At 55.9% G+C, this 22,280-nt stretch overlaps 1 protein-coding gene across 2 annotated transcripts; it reads left to right on the forward strand.

The window, feature by feature from the left end:
- The first annotated feature begins 6 nt into the window (after positions 1-6).
- DAPK3 (death associated protein kinase 3) lies at positions 7-19,906 on the forward strand. 2 transcript variants are annotated; one of them, XM_012435969.2, is made up of 10 exons: positions 7-168; positions 1,251-1,406; positions 10,963-11,323; positions 11,443-11,572; positions 11,908-11,956; positions 12,516-12,542; positions 15,027-15,179; positions 16,078-16,123; positions 16,563-17,107; positions 19,459-19,906. In XM_012435969.2, the coding sequence occupies exons 2-9, from the start codon at positions 1,345-1,347 to the stop codon at positions 17,097-17,099; spliced, it is 1,365 nt and encodes a 454-aa protein (XP_012291392.1). In that variant the 5' UTR covers positions 7-168; positions 1,251-1,344; the 3' UTR covers positions 17,100-17,107; positions 19,459-19,906. The 2 variants fall into 2 exon arrangements, with proteins under 2 accessions (XP_012291392.1, XP_064238148.1); XM_064382078.1 differs by having other exon boundaries at positions 7-67.
- Positions 19,907-22,280: the final 2,374 nt, after the last annotated feature.

A 22,280-nucleotide genomic window follows, 5' to 3' on the forward strand; every position in this document is an offset into this window, starting at 1 on the left:
GCCGGTGGGGCCGCAGGAGGAGGCGGCAGTGGCCAGCGCGGCGGGGCCGGGTCTGGGGCTGAGGAGGGTGAGGAACCGGCTTGGGCGGAGGCTGGCGGGCTGGGTGGGGCCGGGACGGCGCTCCGGGGACCCGCAGAGAACCGGGGAGGGAGACATTCTGAGGGGCCGGTAGGTTTGGGGACCAGTCTGGGTGGCCGAAACAGAGAAGGGGCTCGGCCGGGCCTGCCGAGGGGTGTGGCGGGCCCCGGGATGCTGGAGTGGAGCCTTAGGGAGGGAAGGCCTTGCGAAGGATTCTGCGGAGGGAGCCACTGGGGGTCTGCTTAGGGGCTTGTTCGGAGATTGCGGGCGAGAGGGGGCGGAAGACGGTGGAGGAGACTCAGATGGGACCTCTTTGGACCCCCATTTTGGGGGTGGGGGAGACTGCCGTTGGGGGAGTTTGATAAGTGGGACGGGGAGGAAGACGTTAATCTTTCGAGGACGGTGGAGGTCGGCGAAGTGGAGCGGGGAAGGGGCTTGCAGGATCGTGGAAGGCGTCGTCGTTTTTGGAAAATTCAGATTTGGAGGGAGTCAGAGATGATGGGGGCGGGGACGTTTTATTGATAAGGGTCTTAAGAGACCTGCCGAGGGCAGGGACAAGGAGGGGTTAAGGTAATAATTAATTTGGGAACTTTGACCGGAATCGCAGCACTTTGGGATGCCGAGGTGGGAGAATCGCTTGAACCCGGGAGGCGGAGGTTGCAGTGAGCCGAGATCATGCCACTGCACTCCAGCCTGGGCGACAGAGCGAGGCTCCTTCTCAAAAACAGCAACAACAAAAAAAGAAGTGGACTTGAGAACTTCGATGAGACACTGACCAGGGAGTAAGGGAGCCCTGGGATTTGGGGTTGAGAGCCTGGGGAACTTGCAGGAATGCTAGGGGACCTCGGCTGAGCAGGTTGGCAGAAGTCTAGGAGGGAGAGGCAAAGAAAGAACGCAGACAGCCTCGGGGAAATCAGAGTGATGTGTCTGGAGGGAGTTCTGCTGGGTGAAGGTGGTCCATTTGGGCTGTTACCGACCTTTTAGGCCTTGGAGCTCTAAAAGAGGTGACATGACAGGATCCACCCCACTAAATGCTGCCCCTCTGTGAGGAGTTTGTAGCTACAGAGTGGAGAGGTGGGAGGCTTGTGTTCGGTGGGCAGGTCTGTCCATTTATCTAGGAGATACGGGTGGTGTCTCAGTTCCTCCCTTCTCTCTTTCCCTGTCTCCTCCAGGGTCATCGTTAGGGGACTCCTGAGGTCCTGTCCCCAGGCTGCGGTGACTGCACTTTCCCTGGAGAGGAAGCTGCTGGAAGGCAGACCGGCCGCCATGTCCACGTTCCGGCAGGAGGACGTGGAGGACCACTATGAGATGGGGGAGGAGCTGGGCAGGTGAGCTGGGCTGGGCTCCAGGGATAGGAGAGAGGCGCTGTGGGGTTTTCGGAATGATAACTCTCCTTTCCGGTCCTTTATCCTGTATCCCAAGAAGGAGTGAGTCAGTATCATGTGCTGGTGGAGTGAATTTGGGCCTCGGAGTCAGACGGACCCGGCTGTGAATTCCTGCTTAGGAATCCTCTATGTGGTTTTCCGTGGGGAGGAAAATAATTGAGCCATGACAGCAGCCAATACCATGCCTGGCATGGGGCACCAGAGCTGTAGATGCCAGCTGTTTTTGTTATTAAAAGATCTGCTGGCCGGACGCAGTGGCTCATGCCTGTAATCCCAGCACTTTGGGAGGTCGAGGCGGGCCTTGGATCATGAGGTCAAGAGATCGAGACCATCTGGGACAACATGGTAAAGCCCAATCTCTACTAAAAAAAAGAAATACAAAAATTAGCCGGTCATGGTGGCACACACCTGTAGTCCCAGCTACTCGGGAGGCTGGGACAGAAGAATCGCTTGAACCTGGGAGTGGAGGTTGCAGTGAGCTGAGACTGTGCCACTGTGCTCCAGCCTGGTGACAGAGCAAGGCTCTGTTTAAAAAAAAAAAAAAAAAATCTGTCTTCTGCCTGGGTAACATAGCAAGACTCCATCTCTACAAAAAATAAAGATGAAAAAAAATTAGCCAGGTGTGGTAGCCCATCCATGTAGTTCCAGCTGCTAGGGAGGCTGAGACGAGAGGATCACTTGAGCCCAGGAGTTGGAGGCTGCAGTAAGCTGTGATTGTGCCACTGCACTGCAGCCTGGATCGTAGAGTGAAACCTCATTTATTAAAAAAAAAAAAAAATTCTCCCTGTGTTAATCTTTTGTGGGAGACACTTTAGTTTTTTCCCAGCTCTTGCATGTTTAAAGCAGGGGAGGAGGGGCAGTGTCTTCCAGCTGGGCCCACACCTCAGTCAATTGTCTCACATTCTTGTGGGAAAAAGCAGAGGTTTCCTCTTCCAGGGCGGCAGCTGATTTCCTGCTTGCCTGGGCCTTGGAGGGTCCCCTGGGACCCCGCCCCCTCCAGGCCAGTCGGGCTCCACTCGGCCCTGCCTCCTTTTGTAGAGCCTCCAGCCTTATTTGGTGAGTTTGCTGCGGGCCAGCCTCCCTGGAGCCGCCCCGTGATGTCATCAGAAGGGAATGTAAATAACTGAGCCCTGCTTCAGGCCGGGAGAGCGCTGCAAGCTCTTTCAGGACCCTGAGGTTCTCCTGGAATTTCCTCCTTTAGTGGTAGAGGAGGCACGCCCCTCCTCCCACACAGGCCTCTCAGGCTTCAGTGTTGAAAAGGTGTTAGGACTACCTGCTAGGGGTCATTTGGCAACAGTCAGCAAAATTCAGCCAAATTGATTATTTCTTTTAACCTGCTGATTTCACCTGTAGGAGTTAATTCATGGGAAAAATGTGCATACATCATGGATGGAAAGACTTAAGACAGGGTAGTTGCTAGAACAATGTGCACCAGAACAACAGCCTTTTTTTTTTTTTTTTTTTTTTTTTCTTGACACGATCTCATTCTGTCGCCCAGACTGGAATGCAGTGGTGTGATCTTGGCTTACTGCAACCTCGGCCTCGTGGGTCCCAGGGATTCTCCAGCCTCAGCCTCCTGAGTAGCTGGGATTACAGGTACCTACCACCACACCCAGCTTATTTTTGTATTTTTAGTATAGATGGGGTTTCTCCATATTAGCCAGGCTGTTCTCGAACTCCTGACCTGAGGTGATCAGCCTGCCTCGGCCTCTCAGGGTGCTGGGATCACAGACTTGAGCCACTGCGCCCTGCTGGGAACAACAGCCTCTTAAATGGCCCTCCCCAAACCACTGTATCGGGTGGAATAGGATACAGCTCTTAAAGAGAACCAGGCAGGGCCGGGTGCGGTGGCTCACGCCTGTAATCCCAGCACTTTGGGAGGCCGAGGCGGGTGGATCACGAGGTCAAGAGATCGAGACCATCCTGGTCAACATGGTGAAACCCCGTCTCTACTAAAAATACAAAAAATTAGCTGGGCATGGTGGCACGTGCCTGTAATCCCAGCTACTCAGGAGGCTGAGGCAGGAGAATTGCCTGAACCCAGGAGGCGGAGGGTGCGGTGAGCCAAGATCGCGCCATTGCACTCCAGCCTGAGTAACAAGAGCGAAAGTCCGTCTCAAAAAAAAAAAAAAAAAAAAAAAGAATCAGGCAGTGCCAGGCGCAGTGGCTTATGCCAGCGCTCTGGGAGGCCGAGGTGGGAGGATCGATTGAGCCCAGGACTTCAAGACTAGCCTGGGCAGCACAGGTAGAGCCCCATCTCTCAAAGAAACAAGTTCATAATTAAAAAAATATAGGCAAGGCACTGTGGCTCCCGCCTGTAATCCCAGCACTTTGGGAGGCTGAGGTGGGCAGATCACCTGAGGTCCAGAGTTCCAGACCAGCTTGGCCAATATGGTGAAACTCCATCTGTACTAAAAATACAAAAAACTAGCTGGTGTGGTGGCGGATACCTGTAATCGCAGCTACTCAGGACGCTGAGGCAGGAGAATCTCTTGAATCCTGGAGGTGGCGATTGCAGTGAGCCAAGATCGTACCACTGCACTCCAGCCTGAGTGAGAGTGAGATTTCGTCTCAAAAAAGAAAAAAAAAGAAAAGAAAAGAAATTATGGATATGTAGACCACGCTTGTGTCACATCTGGGTCGTGGCAGGTCCTTAGGAAGTGGCTTGGGAGTGACACCTCAGATTATCATGGAGGGCCTGCTGTGCACCCACCTGCACTAGACCGGGGAAGTTACAGAGAAGGGAGTGGGTGGGCTCGGCTCTCCGGGAGTTTCTCTCCTGGTGGAGGAGATCAGGCACCTTTCACGCTCCAGAGAGAAACTGAGACTGTGCCGAGTGGCCTGGCCTCTAAGGAGCAAGTCTGCCTGTGGCCAGCGAGCCCGGGAGCTGACTGGAGGTGTGCTGCTTTGGTCTGGTGTTGCTGTAGGACTCAGCGGCAGAAACTGAAATTCCATTGGCAATAGCAAAACAGGGAAAGGCGTGGTTTACGGAACCGGGGTGTGCGGCGCCTGCAGGTGTGGCTGCGTGCTGGTGTGCAGTGCCCTGTGTCCCCGGGGCCGAGGTCCACTCCAGCATAGAGGCTGCGCCCTGGCAGAGTGAGTGCCAGGGCTACCGTGCCACCCGCAGTTCCTGGTTGTGCCCCTCTCCTGAGGGTGTGCGGCGCCTGCAGGTGTGGCTGCGTGCTGGTGTGCAGTGCCCTGTGTCCCCCGGGCCGAGGTCCACTCCAGCATAGAGGCTGCACCCTGGCAGAGTGAGTGCCAGGGCTACCGTGCCACCCACAGTGCCTAGTCGTGCCCCTCTCCTGACCTGGTCTGTCAGACCAGGGGGCCCATCGTGCCCCCTGCCATCAGCCTGAAGCCAAGTCCTGCAGAGAGAGAGAGAGAGAGAGAGAGAGTCTCTTTGGGCTGGAAGGTGTGGTTTTCTGCTTGCCCAGGTCCAGTCATGTCCTCTCCCACCCCTTTTCTGGGCCACTGAGTCCCACAGGCTGAGAGTGAGCGGTGAAGGCTACTCCGGGTGCAGCATAGGTAGATGCCATCTCTCAAACAAACAGAAATTCATAATTTAAGAAACATAGGCCAGACTGAAGCCTCTAGTCCCAGCACTTTGGGAGGCCGAGGCTGGGTCTGTTAGCAGGATAGAGGCCAGAGCCAGGAGCTGGGCAGGCAGGAACCCAGTGCCCACCACCAGGTGCCCACCTCCTGTTAGAGCACATGGGCTCTGGATCCTGCAGCACCTGGTTTGAAGGTTTGAATCCCCCTGCTGCTGACTGGCTGCATTACCTCAGGCTAGTTGCTTTCCTTTTCTCAGCCTCAGTTTCTTTAAAATGAGGATAGTGGCTAGGTGCAGTGGCTCCACCTGTAATCCCAACACGTGGGGAGGTGGAGGTGGGAGGATCTCTTGAGGCCAGGAGGTCCAAACCAGCCTGGGCAACACAGCAAGACCCCGTCTCAGGCCGGGCGCGGTGGCTCACACCTATAATCCCAGCACTTTGGGAGGCCGAGGTGGGTGGATCACGAGGTCAAGAGATCGAGACCATCCTGGTCAACATGGTGAAACCCCGTCTCTACTAAAAATACAAAAATTAGCTGGGCATGGTGGCGCGCGCCTGTAGTCCCAGCTACTCGGGAGGCTGAGGCAGGAGAATTGCCTGAACCCAGGAGGCGGAGGTTGCAGTGAGCCGAGATCGCGCCATTGCACTCCAGCCTGGGTAACGAGCGAAACTCCAACTCAAAAAAAAAAAAAGACCCCGTCTCTACCAAAAAATAAAAAAAATAGCCGGGTGCAGTGGCTCATACCTGTAATCCCCGCACTTTGGGAGGCCGAGGTGGGCGGATCACCTGAGGTAGGGGATTTGAGACCAGCCTGACCAACATGGAGAAACCCCATCTCTAAAAAAATAAATAAATAATAAAAATAAATAAATTAGGTGTGGTAGCATGTGCCTGTAGTCCCACCTACTCGGGAGGGATGGCTTGAGCCCAGGAGGTCGAGACCAGCGTGGGCAACATAGTGAGACCTTGTCCTTACAAAATTAAAAAATTAACTTGGTGTGGTGGCTTGTGCCTGTCATCCCAGCTGCCTGAGAGGCTGAGGCAGGAGGATTGCCCGAACCCAGGAGGTCGAGGCTGCTGTGAGCCATGATTGAACCCCTACACTCCAGCCTGAGCAACAGAGACAGACACACCTGTCTTGTGGGGTCAAGTTGGAGATGATTGGAAATGACAGTATGGCGCTCCAAGACAGCCTGAAGCCCCCGTGCCCAGCCAAGTCTTTTCTTGTTGGGAGAGAGGGTCTCACTCTGTCACTGAGGCTGGAGTACAGCTGCACAATCACAGCTCACTGCAGCCTCAGTCTCCCAGGCTCAACGGATCCTCCTGCCTCAGTCCCTGAGGAGCTGGGCTTACGGGAATGTGCCATCTTGCCTGGATAGTTAAGTTTTGTAGAGTTGAGGTCTCACTGTGTTGCCCAGGCTGGACTCGAACTCCTGGCCTCAGGTGATCCTCCCATCTGAGCCTCCCAAAGTGTTGGGGTTGCAGGCGCAAGCCTCTGTGCGCAACCTCCTTTTTATTTGTTGGTTCAGCTCGGAATAACACTAGAGGGATAAAATCTGCATGTTTAAAAAGGAGGCAACCCGGCCAGGTGTGGGGCTCATGCCTGTAATCCCAGCACTTTAGAAGGCTGAGGTGGGCAAATTACTTGAGGTCAGGAGTTTGAGACCAGTCTGGTCAACATGGCGAAACCCCATCTCCACTAAAAATGCAAAAATTAGCCAGGCTTGGTGGTACGTGCCTGTAGTCCTAGCTACTCAGGAGGCTGAGGCAGGAGAATCAGTTGAACTCAGGAGGCGGAGGTTGCAGTGAGCCAAGATCCTGCCACTGCACTCCAGCCTGGGTGACAGAGTGAGACTCTGTCTCATAAAAAAAAAAAAAAAAAAAAAAAGGAAGCAGCAGGCCTGGCATGGTGGCTCATGCCTGTAATCTCCGCACTTTGGGAGACTGAGACGGGCGGATCATGAGGTTTGGGAGATTGAGACAATCCTGGCTAACACGGTGAAACCTGTCTCTACTAAAAATACGAAAAATTAGCTGGGCGTGGTGGCGGGCACCTGTAATCCCAACTACCTGGGTGGCTGAGGCAGGAGAATCGCTTGAACCTGGGAGGCAGAAGTTGCAGTGAGCCGAGATTGCACCACTGCGCTCCAGCCTGGGTGACAGAGCAAGACTCTGTCTCAAAAAAAAAAAATAGGAAGTCGCACATCCAGGGATTTCCGCAGAGTTCCTGGCACGTGGGAAACACTGGGTTTGGTTGCTGTGACCACTTGGTGGGTGCAGACAGGGGAAGCAGGAAGGAAGTCCAGGTGCAGGGAGCATTATAGCAAAGACGGCGGCAGCTGGGAGCAGAGCCTATGCCGGGGACATTGAGTTTCACGCAGGCCAGGCCGGTGAGTCGTCTGATCAGTTCCGCCGCCTCGCTTTCCTGCCGGGTCCGTCCTGCAGACCCTGGCCGAGCTACGGATGAAAGGAGTACTCAGACACAGGTATGCAGTGAAAGAGCAGCTGGGGGCTGCTGGCACTAGTGGTTGAAGGAGAGAGAGCAGCCCCGAACAGCTAGGTAATTTAGTACAGATAGTGCCGAAAGCCTGCAGTCAGCACAATCTGTGGTCAATTAACCTTATTGTTCCACCAGACAGAGGGCAGTCTCCAGCCTGTAGATGATCATAAACAAACAAGCCTGTTTAGATAAATTCCCCTCGCTGCCTTGCACCTACTCCTCGCCCTCTGCCTCAGGGGGAGACAACAGCTGCCTTCAGCTGCTTCTCCCCCAAAGCTTTGCAGAACCTCCCCACCTTTCAAGGTTTGCGTCCTTTCCCTGTGATTTCTCCCGCCACTCTGACCAATCTCCTCCACTTTCCTCCGCCCTGCAGCGAATCCCCACGAGTGAGTGCCCTGGATGACCGTGCCTTCCCTCGGGGGTTCCGAGTCTGCAGTGGACCTGCAGGGCTGGTCCGTCTGGGAGGTTCCCAGGGAGAATGCAGGTCCGTCCTTCCCAGCGTCAAGAGGCACCCGCTTGGCTCTCGGGGACCCCTTCCTCCCCCTTCACAGCCACAGCGCAGCCTCTTCCAGTTTCTCTCTCATACTCACCTTGTGAGGACGCTGTGAGGACACGGGGCCCGGATCCCCCAGGACGTGCTCCTGTCTCTAGATCCTTGGCCTCATCCCCACTGCTGAGCCCCTTTCGCTGTTGAAGGTGCCTTCTTGGCCAGTCCCAGGGGCTAGCGTGCAGATGACGTCTTTGAAGGCGTTGGTGTATTTAGTCTACCCTACTCTCAGTAATCATTTGGCACCACCCCTTGCCCACCTCGAGTGTCCCTGCCTCTAACCCCTCTAAACCCCTTTGTGTCCCTGGTGGCCCGCCACGGGGGTTTTGTTACCAGCACACCCTGACATGGGTCTTGGGGAGGTGGCAGTGAGCACGCGTTGTTATAAGGACTGGCCCACACCCAGCCCTTGCCCGTGACCTAGCGCCTGGAGCAGGGCTGAAGGGCTTGGGCCATTTATGTCTGGCGTGATGTCCTCAAGGTTCTAAGGAGCTGTGGCCCGTGTCAGAGCTTGTTCCTTGTCACGGCTGGGTCGGGCTCTGGTGTGTGACAGGACACGCTGTGTTGGCCGCTCTTCTGTTGATGGGTGTTGGAGCTGTTTCCGTCTGCGGCCGCTGTGGCGGGGCTGCTGTGAGTGTCCCTGTGGATATGTGTGTGCGCGTTTCCCTCGGGGAGATCCAGGAGTGGAATTGTGGGTTATGTGGAAACTCTGTTGAAGCTTCTGAGGGGCCGGGCTGTTTCCACACCATTTCTGATGGTGGTATGGGTGGTGCCAGTCCCACGTCCTCAGTCTGGTCTCTCATTGAGTGAACATGCGCCTCTCGTTCACTCTGTCCGCTGACTCGGGAGCTCTTTGAAGTCAGTGGTAAAATGAATTCCGTTGTGACTAGTTGAGTCAGGATGGAATTGCTCCCAATAAAAAGCAAAACCCTCCCTTTGCGCACACGCCCTGAACCCTGCTCCCGGGGGCCTGCTGCGGACGGGCTGCTGTGCAGCCTCCCGACCTTTCTAAATAAAAGACTGCTCTCCGCCGCACTGGGTGGGTGGCGTCGTGCAGGTCTCTGCTTGTCCACGCATAAAGAGCCGGCCTCTTCTTTGTCGTGAGTGGGTACAATTCCCCTGGATCTGGCATCATCTCTCCCAGCTCCCTCTTACTGATTTCTTTACAATCCTTGTTTGGTTGGAAACCACACCCTCTTTTTAATTTTTTTTTCTTTTTTAAAGAGACAGGGTCTCTATTGCCCAACCCAGAGTGCAGTGGTGCGATCACAGCTCACTGCAGCCTTGAATTCCTGGGTGTAAGTGAAGGTGATTCTGCTGCCTCAGCCTGCCGAGCAGCTGGGACTGCAGGTATGCACCACCACACCTTGCTCTTTTTTTTTTTTTTGAGACGGAGTTTCACTCTTGTTACCCAGGCTGGAGTGCAATGGCGCGATCTCGGCTCACTGCAACCTCTGCCTCCTGGGTTCAGGCAATTCTCCTGCCTCAGCCTCCTGAGTAGCTGGGATTACAGGCACGTGCCACCGTGCCCAGCTAATTTTTTGTATTTTTAGTAGAGACGGGGTTTCACCATGTTGACCAGGATGGTCTCGATCTCTTGACCTCGTGATCCACCCGCCTCAGCCTCCCAAAGTGCTGGGATTACAGGCATGAGCCACCACACCTGGCCCGTTTTTTTTTTTTTTTTTTTTTTTTTTTGAGACAGAGTCTTGCTCTGTTGCCCAAGCTGGAGTGTGGTGATACGATCTCAGCTCACTGCAACCTCCACCTCCCAGGTTCAAGCGATTCTCCTACCTCAGCCTCCCCAGTAGCTGAGACTACAGGCGCCTGCCACCACGCCTGGCTAAGTTTTGTGTTTTTCATAGAGACGAGGTTTCACCACGTTGGCCAGAATGGTCTCAAACTCCTGACCTCAAGTGATCCACCCACCTCAGCCTCCCAAAGTGCTGGGATTACAGGCATGAGCCACCATGCCTGGCCACCTTGCTCATGTTTTAATGTTTCTTTTCTGTAGAGATGGAGTCTTACTGTGTTACCCAGGTTGGTCTTAAACTCCTGGACTCAAGCAATCCTTGCTCCTCAGCCTCCTAAAGTGCTAGGATTATAGATGTGAGCCACTGCACCTGGCTCAGTTCCCTCTTATTTTATTTTTAGTATTATTTTTTAAGACGGGGTTTCACCATGTTGGTCAGGCTGGTCTTGAACTCCCGACCTCAGGTGATCTGCCTGCCTTGGCCTCCAAAGTGCTTGGATTACAGGCGTGAGCCACCACAGCCAGCACCCCCTTTATATTTTAAATTTATTTATTTTTTTGAGACAGAGTCTTGCTGTGTTGCCCAGGCTGGAGTGCAGTAGCTCAATCTCATCTCACTGCAACCTCTGTCTCCTGGGTCAAGCGATTCTCCTGCCAAAGCCTCCTGAGTAGCTGAGATTTCAGGCACCTGCCACCGTGCCCAGCTAATTTTTTGTATTTTTGGTAGAAGACACAGTTTCACCATGTTGGCCAGGGTGGTCTCAAACTCCTGACCTCAAGTGATCCGCCCGCCTTGGCCTCCCAAAGTGCTGGGATTACAGGTGTAGATGTGAGTCACCACGCCCAGCCCCCTCAGTTCCCTCTTGATAAGCGTTGAACTCTTCATTTTTTCACTTTCCAACACATGGTGTTGTGTGTGGCTCTGCCCTCGCCTCCGCACACCTGCTGGGCATAGCCCTGGGAGGGTGGGAATGGTGTGTTTGCTGGTGCTGGGGAACTGCTCTCTGAGGAGGCCGAGGAGGCTGCACTCCCCCAGCGGCACACTCATGTCCTCCTCCCATGTGGCTGGTGCAGGGCTGCGCCCAGAGGAGCAGGAGGCCGAGATGGGGAGCCAGCCACCCCCACTCACCTCCCTCCCCTCCTCCAGCGGCCAGTTTGCGATCGTGCGGAAGTGCCGGCAGAAGGGCACGGGCAAGGAGTACGCGGCCAAGTTCATCAAGAAGCGCCGCCTGTCGTCCAGCCGGCGTGGGGTGAGCCGGGAGGAGATCGAGCGGGAGGTGAACATCCTGCGGGAGATCCGGCACCCCAACATTATCACCCTGCACGACATCTTCGAGAACAAGACGGACGTGGTCCTCATCCTGGAGCTGGTCTCCGGCGGGGAGCTCTTCGACTTCCTGGCGGAGAAAGAGTCGCTGACAGAGGACGAGGCCACCCAGTTCCTCAAGCAGATCCTGGATGGCGTCCACTACCTGCACTCCAAGCGCATCGCACACTTTGACCTGAAGGTGAGCCCTGTGGGGCTGGTGTGGCCAGTGTGGGCCGGCAGGGAGAGCCTGGAGGGCACCTCCTGAGCGTGGGGTGAGGCCGGGGCCTGGGCTGCGCTGCTCACCCCCTCCCGCCTCAGCCAGAAAACATCATGCTGTTGGACAAGAACGTGCCCAACCCACGCATCAAGCTCATCGACTTCGGCATCGCACACAAGATCGAGGCAGGGAATGAGTTCAAGAACATCTTCGGCACCCCAGAGTTTGTAGGTGAGGCCCTGCCCAGTGGGCAGCTCTGGCCTAGGGAGGGTCGTCTGGGGCTGCCTGCTGGGCATGGGGCAGGTCGTGCCCGGTCTGTGTCCACGGCCCTGCGGCTGCCCCTCTCAGGCCCAGCATTGCGGGAGGTCAGCCTCCGTTTGGCGCGTCCCAGCCCACCCGTCAGGCCCGGAGAGCCAGCCCTGCCACATTCATGCCCCCAGGGGCTGTGATATGTGAGAGAGAGTCTTGACCCCATGTCTGTTTCCTGAGCCTGGAGACCTGTGTCCTGAGCCTCTTCCTTGGCCGGCGTGTCCCCAGCGCCTGACCCACATCTCCCTGTTCCACAGCCCCAGAGATCGTGAACTACGAGCCGCTGGGCCTGGAGGCGGACATGTGGTGAGTACGGTGTTCCCTTCTCCCGGGCCTCCCCACTATCCTGGAGCGCAGGCAGGTGCCGCAGCTGGGGACAAAGTGGGGCCTTGCTGCTGCTGGGGTGCGGGGGGACTGTTGCCCTAGAACGGGTTGGTGGGCTCCTGCCCGAGGCCCAGGTCTGGCCTGTGGGTTGAGAATGGTGTTCACATTTTCAAAGGGCTGTTAAAAACAGATGAGTGCTTGACCATGACATAGTGGTCTGCAGACCTGAAGCACTCCCAGTGTCACCCTTCCTAGGAGAGGCTGCCAGCCACCAGAGACCACCCCAGGCCCCATGCAAGGTCACCCGGTGTAGGTAGCTGCCTGGGTTGCTCGGCCCATTTGTCCATCTATGGCCATGGTGCCCTCTGCCCTGTCTCCACCCCTGCCTGGTCTGAACTTGGGCAGGCAACTGTGGCCAAAGGTGCTTGTAGCCGGGGCTGGTCTCCCCAGCCACTCACCCCTGTGGGTCTCTGGACACCACGGTCCTGGAAGGGTGGGTGGCCCCGCACGGCGCTGACCTTTGCCTCTTGTCTGTCCCCAGGAGCATTGGAGTCATCACCTACATCCTGTGAGTACCTGGCGGGGGCCCCTTAGCTGCGCAGAACAGCTGGTGTGGGTCCTGGGTTCCATATGTTTCTTGTGGATGCCAGGGGTCCCCAGACTGGCTGTGACTCATTTCGGGTGCTCAGTGGAGACTGGGTGAACAGATGAGTGATTCTGTGGGGCTGCTGTCACGGAGGCTTCCAGAGAGTTCTGAAGGCAGGACACAGAGCGGCGGCTGAGCAGGCCCCGGGACAGGGGTGTGTGTGTGCTCCTGTCCCTTCCTGTGGCCACTAGGGAGTCCAGCCTCCTCCCAAAGTGCGAGAAGGGGACCTGACCACAGGCTAGGTTTTGACTCCTCTCCCTGGACCACACATGTGCCTGCCATTGTTTATTATTTTATTTGTTTATTATTTTATTTGCTCTATTGCTGAAGCTGGAGTGCAGTGGTGCAGTCCTAGCTCACTGCAGCTTCCACCTCCCAGACTTAAGCAGGCTTCCCTGGGACTTCACGTGCACACCACCATGCTCGGCAGATTTTGTTTTTTTTTATTTTTTTATTTTTATTTTTTGAGACAGTGTTTCGTTCTTGTCGCCCAGGCTGGAGTGCAATGGCATGATTTCAGCTCACTGCAACCTCCGCCTCCCGGGTTCAAGTGATTCTCTTGCCTCAGTCTCCCTGGTAGCTGGGATTACAGGCGATCCCACAAAGCCCAGCTAATTTTTGTATTTTTAGTAGAGACAGGGTTTCACCATGTTGGTCAAAGCTGGTTTTGAACTTCTGACCTCAGGTGATCTGCCTGCCTTGGCCTCTCAAAGTGCTGGGATTACAGGCGTGAGCCACCACGCCCGCCGGGTAATTTTTAAGTGTTTGTAGAGGTGGAGTCTCACTACTTTGCCCAGGCATACTGAATGGGCATAGCTCATTCAGCAAGAAGGGAAATGAACAGTGGCTGGCGCCCAGCCTACCATAGCGCATGAGCAGACCGAAGGCTTCAGGAGATGAAGATGAGCTTTTTACATGGTTTGTGCATATATGTTTTTTTGAGACAGAATTTTGCTCTGTCACCCAGGCTGGAGTGCAGTGGTGCAATCTTGGCTCACTGCAACCTCCAGCTCCCGGGTTCAAGTGATTCTCCTGCCTCAGCCTCCTGAGTAGCTGGGATTACAGGCACACGCCACCATGCCCTGTTAATTTATATATTTTTAGTAGAGATGGGGTTTCACCGTGTTAGACAGGCTGGTCCCGACCTCCTGACCTCGTGATCTGCCTGCCTCAGCCACCCAAAGTGCTGGGAGTACAGGCATGAGCCACTGTGCCTGGCCTGTATTTTTTTTTAACTGTTCCGATAATTTCAGACTTACAGAGGAGCGACAGAAACAGCACAGAGTCCCCCTGCACCTTCTCCGAACCTCCTTCAGTTCATGTCTGTCTTTGTTTTTTGAGGTGGAGCCTCGCTCTGTCACTTAGGCTGGAGTGCAGTGGTGCCACGTCAGCTCACTGCAACTTCCGCCCCCTGGGTTTAAGTGATTCTCCTGCCTCACCTCCTGAGTAGCTGGGATTACAGGCGTGTGCCACCACGCCCAGCTAATTTTTAGTAGAGATGAGGGTTTCACCATGTGGGTCAGGCTGGTCTCGAACTCCTGACTTTGTGATCTGCCTGCCTTGGCCTCCCAAAATGCTGGGATTACAGGCGTGAGCCACCGCGCCCAGCCAATTCACGTCTTTCATGAACGCAAATGTTATGGACACCAAGATGTTCGCCTTGGTGCTACGCTAGTAACAAAATTGCCAGACATGGTCAGATACCCCAGGGTTTTCCACTCAGGTCCTCTCTGAGGTCCACGGCCCTGTCCAGGAACCCACATGGCATTTAGCCACTCAGGTCCTTAGCCGAGTCTAGTCTGAGGCTGTTCCTCCATCTGGCTTTGTCCTTCATGACCTTGACACTCTGATGAGCACTCACTGGTCAGGTGCTTTGTGGAAGGCGCCTGAGTGCATGTGCGTCCCATGCGCTCTCATGATCAGATGGGGCTTCAGCGTCTCTGCTCAGTAGCCCAGGGATGGTGCCGTGCTGGCCTCCAAGCATCAGGTCGGGAGGCAGACGCCGTCGGTGCCTCTTGCTGCCAGGCTTTGACCTTGATCCCTTGGCTAAGCTGTTATCGGCTGGGGCTCCCCCTGTGGTTACTCTCCTCCCCTCAGTGTTACTGAGCTGTGGGGGCTTTCAGGCTCTGCGTCTGCATGGATGCTTTGAGCTTCCAAGGAGGCTTCTGTCTGTTCATTTATGCTGCCGTCAGTGACGGGGCTTGGGGGTGGATTTTTAATGCCTCTTGGGTGGTGGCCGGGATCATTGCCGGAAGGTTCTAGGGGCTGAGTGTGAGTGGCCTGGGTACCCACCATTAGCCTGTCCTCTGTGCTCCGCCTGTCTTGGGCAGGATGGAGTTGGGGGCAGCCGGGGAGGCGGTGCGGTTGTGGGAGCCCAGGACTCCACTGAGCGCACCTGTTTCACAGCCTGAGTGGCGCATCCCCATTCCTGGGCGAGACTAAGCAGGAGACGCTCACCAACATCTCAGCCGTGAACTACGACTTTGACGAGGAATACTTCAGCAACACCAGCGAGCTGGCCAAGGACTTCATTCGCCGGCTGCTCGTCAAAGATCCCAAGTATGAGGGCTGGGCAGGGGTGCGGGGCGGGACGTGGGTCATGGGATATGGCACATGGGACATAGGACATGGGCCCTTTCCACCTGTGGAGGCTCCAGAGGCCTCTCCTGGTAGCGCCACCTCCCTGCAGCTGGAAATCGGGCATGGCTTCCCCCTTGGGCGGAGAGCGCAAACTGCTGGCTGAAGTTAGCCCTTGCTGTGGTTTTTTGTTTTTGTTTTTGTTTTTTTTTTTGAGACGGAGTCTTGCTCTGTTGCCCAGGTACCATCTAGTGCTTGCTGCCCAGGTACCATCTAGTGCTTGCTGCAACCTCTGCCTCCCGGGTTCAGGCGATTCTCACACCTCATCCTCCTGAGTAGCTGGGATTACAGGCACCTGCCATGCTCAGCTAAGTTTTGTTTTTTTTAGTAGAGACGGGGTTTCACTGTGTTGGCCTGGCTGGCCTTGGACTCCTAACCTCAGGTGATCCGTCTGTCTCGGCCTCCCAAAATGCTGGGATTACAGGCATGAGCCACCATGCCCAACCTTGCTTGCTGTGTTTTTAACAAACTTTTAATTAGTTGCCAGCGTGTAGAATAAGGTTCCATGTAAAATTCTAGCTGGCTTGTTTTCCTGTAAACACTCAGTGCTGAGTTCTCACTCGCAGCCTCCCTGGGCCTCCCCAGCCGCCAGCCCCTCTCACAGGCGCCTGGGTTTGCGACTGCAGCCTGAGGGCTCAGCTCTCTTCACCACCCCCAAGAAAACCCTATGCTCCTTGCAGTCCCCTTGTTCAGCTTCTGCGGTTGACTGAGCAGAGGCTGGGGGGTGACCTTAGGGCTTTCGGGGGTCCTGGGAGTCAGTTTTCTGTGGGAGGACAGGACAGACGTGCAGGTGTAACTAATCAGGACGGGGGCCTTCCAGGCGGAGAATGACCATTGCCCAGAGCCTGGAACATTCCTGGATTAAGGTAAGGAGGGCAGGGGTTCCCTGGATTTCCCGCTTTGGCCTTCTCGCCAGGGTCAGGGTGGCCATTAGCATTTAAGGCTTGTGGCTGTGACACCCCCAGTGGCTGGGGAGGGTCCCCAGAGGATTGGGCCTGGGTGTCGGGGGTCCTCGAACTGGGAGGTGTCAGAGCTTGGGTCTTGAGTGTGGGACGTTGCCACCCCACAGACCTGGTGGCATCCTTGGCTGGTCTGTGTCCAGCGTGGCAGACTCCCCCGGTGACGCCTAGGCCGACTTTTCTCCAGTCGGTACTTTTGGCTTTACATTGGGCCAGAGAGTCTCTGTCGCGAGGCCTCGACTCCGCTGCCAGATGAGCCCCTGAACCTCAGTTCACACTGGCAGATGGGGGCTGGCAGGGCTGGATGTCACCGCAGGCACCCAGCTCAGGCCTCCCTCTCCCCCAGGCGATCCGGCGGCGCAACGTGCGTGGTGAAGACAGCGGCCGCAAGCCGGAGCGGCGGCGCCTGAAGACCACGCGGCTGAAGGAGTACACCATCAAGTCGCACTCCAGCATGCCGCCCAACAACAGCTACGCCAACTTCGAGCGCTTCTCCAAGGTGCTGGAGGAGGTGGCGGCAGCCGAGGAGGGCCTGCGCGAGCTGGAGCGCAGCCGGCGGCTGTGCCACGAGGACGTGGAGGCGCTGGCCGCCATCTACGAGGAGAAGGAAGCCTGGTACCGCGAGGAGAGCGACAGCCTGGGCCAGGACCTGCGGCGGCTACGGCAGGAGCTGCTCAAGACCGAGGCGCTCAAGCGCCAGGCGCAGGAGGAGGCCAAGGGCGCGCTGCTGGGGACCAGCGGCCTCAAGCGCCGCTTCAGCCGCCTGGAGAACCGCTACGAGGCGCTGGCCAAGCAGGTGGCCTCCGAGATGCGCTTCGTGCAGGACCTGGTGCGCGCCCTGGAGCAGGAGAAGCTGCAGGGTGTGGAGTGCGGGCTGCGCTAGGCACACGGGTAGGCCGGGCCCTGGGACAGCTGAAGCTCAGCCTGGGGTGGGGTCGCCTCCTGTGGACACTGCTCCTCCGCCCATCGCCCCCGTTCCAGCCCTTCCCCAGCGCCCCCAGGCTGGAGGTGGAGTGGGAGCAGCTGGCTCGTAGGTTCGTAAGTTTGCAGGCAGGGGTGGGTGTGGGACGGGGTTGCTTCTCTGTGCAGCTTCTACATTGGCCCTCCTCATTGTTCCTGTGTAGTCGGTGAGTCCGGGCAGCGAGGCCTTGGGCTCTGTGAGGGTTGGGACCCAGGACTGGACCAGCCGCTGTGCTACCGAGACAGCGCCCGAGTGCAGCCCTGGTCCAGGCCCGGAGGAGGGAGGAGGGTTGCCGCCTGCTGCCGCCTCTAGCCCAGGAGGAGGTTGTGGGACAGGGAGGGTAGGGCGGATGGCGGGCTGGAACCCAGCTGGAACTGCTGCTGGGTGGCGCCAGGCTTTGGGACCTGCAGAGGGCTTGGTGGGGTCTTCTGCCGTGTGCCCTCCCAGCCGAGGCCTGTCCCCCGAGTGCGGAGGTCCCTTGCTTTGGACCCCTGCACGAGCCCCATTTTGTCACACTTGAGCACAGCTAGGCAAGAGTGGCCCTCTGTGGCCAAGAGAAATAAAACCCTGGCTTCCTGATACTCAGGCGTGTTCTGTGCTTCAGGCCTTGGCAGGGGACAGCCAGCCCTTGGTCACCAGGCATGTGCCCTCTGAGGCTCTCGTGTTTCTCTCTGGGTCCCCAGCCTGCTGCTGTGCTCCTCTGGAAGAAGGGGACAATCCTGGGGGCCTTGTAGACCCGCACAGTGTCCTGGGAGTTGCTGGATCTTGGTCTCAGCCGCCCCTGGGTGTTTTGATTGCAATGAGATGGGAGCTCCGGGCAGCTGAGGTGGATCAGAGGCATTTCCTGTCCCCTTGCATCTTGCGGGATTCTGCCGCGTCCCATATGGGAGCCCCTGCCTTGCCTAGAGCCACATGCAGGTGGCCTTGGAGCAGGAGCGGCTCAGCTAAGCTGCTGGGTCTGACATGAGGTTTCAGAGAGGAAGAGGGGCCCCGACCCTGCCCATCCTCCCTGGAGAAGGTGGTTCTTTTTTTTTTTTTTTTTTTTCTTCTCAGGTGTAGTCTTGCTCTGCCGCCCAGGCTGGATGATCTTGGCTCACAGAAACGTCCGCCTCCTGGGTTCCAGGGATTCTCCTCTCTCAGCCTCCCAGGTAGCTAGGATTACAGTCACCCACCACCACACTTGGCTAATTTTTGTATTTTTGGTAGAGACGGGGTTTTACCACGTCAGTCAGGCTGGTCTTGAACTCCTGACCTCAGGTGATTCACCCACCTTGTCCTCCCAAAGTGCTGGGATTATAGGCGTGAGCCACTGCGCTCAGCCCATTGTTTTTTTAGCTTTTAATTTTTTTCGTGGAGACATGATTCATGCACCCTAAAATCTTCCTTTTAAAGCGTACAATTCAGTGGTTTTAGTACATTCACGGAGGCAGGAAAATGTACATCCACACAAAGACTTGTATGTGAGCGAGGCGTGGTGGGGCTGCCTGTGGTCCCAGCTACTCAGGAGGCTGAGGCGGGAGGATCACTTGAGCCCTGGAGGTGGAGGCTGCAGTGAATTGTGATCCTGCCACTGCACTGCAGCTTGGGTGACAGAGCAACACTTTATCTCATAAAGAAAGAAATGCGTAGTGCATCTCGTGGTACCAGCAAGAAGCATGTTAAGACAGTGGACCAGACGTGCCTTCCTCTCCCCACCCATCTCATCTGGCCCCGTGGGCAGCATGAATGCCTTAGAGCTCCCAAGGGTCGACAGGCTCACGCCTGTAATCCCTGCACTTTGGGAGGCCGAGGCGGGGTTATCACCTGAAGTCGGGAGTTCGAGACCAGCCTGGTCAACATGGAGAAATCCCATCTCTGCTAAAAATACAAAAATTAGCTGGGTATGGTGGCACATGCCTGTAATCCCATGCCTGGAATCGGGAGGCTGAGGCAGGAGAATTGCTTGAACCCAGAAGGCGGAGGTTGCGGTGAGCCAAGATTGCGCCACTGCACTCCAGCCTAGACAACAAGAGCAAGACTCCGTCTCAAAAAAAAAAAAAAATCCCAAGGGTCACCTGCCACAGAACCTGGGAACTGCAGCATGGCCGCAGAGGAACCCTGTGGGGACACAGCCACTAGGTGGCACCAGGGAGGCTGACCCGTTCAGTGCCCCATCTCTGCAGCTGGACTCTGCCTGGGGGGTCCAGGAGGACACTCGGCTGGGTGGCCAAGGGTGGACAGAGCAGCTGAGGGATTGAAGTACCCGGGGCTCAGACAGATGCTTGCACACCCCTGTTCGCAGCAGCATGACTCAATAGCCAAAGGGTGGAGGGAACCCAGGCGCCCATCCCCAGATGAGTGGAGAAATGACGTGCACCTCCAGCCGTGGAACATGACCCCACCTGAAAAGGAATCCTGACATGGGCCACAGCGTAGATGCACCTTGAGGATGTCACACTCCGTGAAAGAAGCCTGGCACAAAAGGACAAACATGTAGCGTGCAGTGGCTCACGCCTGTAATCCCAGCACTTTGGAAGGTGAGGAGGGCGGATCACCTGAGGTCAGGAGTTCGAGGCCAGCCTCACCAACATGGAGAAACCCCAAAACTGGTCGAGTGCGGTGGCTCATGCTTGTAATCCCAGCACTTTGGGAGGCCGAGGCGAGCGGATCACCTGAGGTCAGTAGTTTGAGACCAGCCTGACCAACATGGAGAAACCCTGTCTCTATTAAAAAAAAAAAAAATTAAAAAACTTAATTAAAATACAAAATTAGCCAGGCGTGGCTGTGCATGCCTGTAATCCGAGCTACTCGGAAGGCTGACGCATGAGAATCACTTGAACCTGGGAGGTGGAGGTTGTGGTGACCTGAGATCGCACCATTGCACTCCAGCCTCGGAGACAAACGAGATTGTCTCAAAAAAAAAAAAAAAGAAAAACTTATGATTCCATTCCTAGGAGAGTCATCAGATTAAGAGAGATGGAAAGCAGGATGGGGGGCCAGGGGCTGGGAAGGTGGGTGGGGAGTGTTTCAGGAGACGGAGTTTTGGTTTGGGAAGGTGAGAAAGTTCCAGGAATGTGGCCGGACTTGGTGGCTCGGCGTTTTGGGAGACTGAGGCAGGAGGACTGGTTGAGTGCAGGAGTTTGAGACAAGCCTGGGCAACATAGTAAGACCCCTGTCTCTACAAAAAGTTAGAAAATAAGCTGAATGTGGCGACCCATACCTGTGGTCCTGGCCTCTAGGGAGGCTGAGGTAGGAGGATCACTTGAGCCCAGGAGGTTGAGGCTATGGTGAGCCATGATTGCACTACTACAACCTGGGCAACAGAGTGAGACCCTATCTCAAAAAAAAAATTAATAAATAAAGGCCGGTTATACTGGCTCATGCCTGTCATTCCAGCACTTTGAGAGGCTGAGGCAGGAGAGATCACTGGAGGCCAGGAGTTCGAGACCAGCCAGGGCAACATGACGAAACCCTAGAGTAAGACCCTGTCTCTCTTAAAAAAAAAAAAAAAAAAAAGCCAGGCTCAGTGGCTCACACCTGTAATCCCAGCACTTTGGGATGTTGAGGCAGGCGGATCACGAGGTCAGGAGTTCAAGACCAGCCTGACCAACATGGCGAAACCCTGTCTCTACTTAAAGATACAAAAATTAGCTGGGCGTGGTGGCGTGCGCCTGTAATCCCAGCTACTTGGAAGGCTGAGGCAGGAGCAGGAGAATTGCTTGAACCCAGGAGGCGGAGGATGCGGTGAGCCGAGAGTGCGCCATTGTACTCCGGCCTGGGTGATGGAGGGAGACTCCGTCTCAAAAAAAAAAAAAAAAAAAAGGTGGTTGTATAAGCCCAGCCTGCGCTGTTCTGCTTTAGGACTCTGTGCTGAATGAGGCAGTGGTGAGAAAGGTGCACAGCTGTGAGAATGTGCTGGAAGCCGCTCAACTGTGCATTTAAAGTGGTTACAGTGGTGCATTTTCTCTTTTGTGTATTTTTTCTGAGATGGAGTCTTGCCCTATTGCCCGGGCTGGAGTGTGGTGGAGCAATCTCAACTCACTGCAACCTCTGCCTCCCAGGTAAAAGCAATTCTCCTGCCTCAGCCTCCCAAGTAGCTGAGCTTACAAAGGTACCCATCACCACACCTGACTGATTTTTTTGTATTTTTAGTAGAGACGGGGTTTCGCCATGTTGGTCAGGCTGGTCTCGAACTCCTGATCTCAGGTGATTAACTTGCCTGGGCCTCCCAAAGTGTTGGGAGGCCCCTCAGGTCAGCCTGTCTGGTCAGATCTGGAAATTGAGGCCTTGAAAGTGCAGCAGGGCTCCAAACTCTCACTCCCAGCCCTTTTCCTGGAACCAGCAGAATATGAACCCTGCTGGGAAGGGGCAGAGCAAGTGCTCCAGGAGGCCAGGACCCCCGGGGATCCCACTGCTGGGAGCACCTGCCCATACTCTGGCACTTCCTCAGTGGGGTGACCTTGAGACCCGGCCCCGTCTCTGTCCTTCCTCTTGGCATCTGAGAGGGGGCTGGTGCCCGTGGAGTGCTCTGTTGTGGAGGACACCCCAAACAATCCACGTTGGGTGGCAGTGGTGTGCACTAGCTCCAGGGGCTCACACTTCCACCAGACTCCCACTCCACAGCAGGCTGGGCCTGAGTTCCACGGGCAGAGGGTCAGATGGGGGCACCTTCTCCCCACCTCAGGGTGTCCCCCACAAAAATACTCAAGTCCTAACACCCGGTACCAGGGAATAGGACCTTATTTGGAAATAGGGTAAATGTCATTAGTTACGACGCAGATGCAGAGGTAATGAGTTACAGTTACTGACTGACTGTCCTGCTGGAGGAGGGTGGGCCCTCATCCAGTGACAGGTGTCCTTATAAAAAAGACTGTGGGGGCTGCTTACAGCACGGTGGCTCATGCCTGTGATCCCCGCACTCTGGGAGGCCTAGGTGGGTGGATCACCTGAGGTCAGGAGCTCAAGACCAGAGCCTGGCCAATATGGTGAAACCCCATCTCTACTAAAAATACAAAAATTAGCCAGGTGTGGTGGCACGCTCCTGTAATCCCAGCTTACTCTAGAGGCTGAGGCAGGAGAATCCCTTGAACCCAGGAGGTGGAGGTTGTAGTGAGCTGAGGTTGC

Source organism: Aotus nancymaae, unplaced genomic scaffold (genome assembly GCF_030222135.1).
Source record: "Aotus nancymaae isolate 86718 unplaced genomic scaffold, 86718_ANA_hifiasm-v0.15.2.pri h1tg000028l, whole genome shotgun sequence".
NCBI classification, from domain to species: Eukaryota; Metazoa; Chordata; class Mammalia; order Primates; family Aotidae; genus Aotus; species Aotus nancymaae.

Excerpts from the sequence above, each read along its gene's own strand:
- DAPK3 (XM_012435969.2), top strand. The coding sequence starts at position 1,345 with ATGTCCACGTTCCGGCAGGAGGACGTGGAGGACCACTATGAGATGGGG. Across the intron at positions 1,407-10,962 it reads ATGGGGGAGGAGCTGGGCAG|CGGCCAGTTTGCGATCGTGC; the intron begins GTGAGCTGGGCT and ends CCCCTCCTCCAG. Across the intron at positions 16,124-16,562 it reads TGGAACATTCCTGGATTAAG|GCGATCCGGCGGCGCAACGT; the intron begins GTAAGGAGGGCA and ends CCTCTCCCCCAG.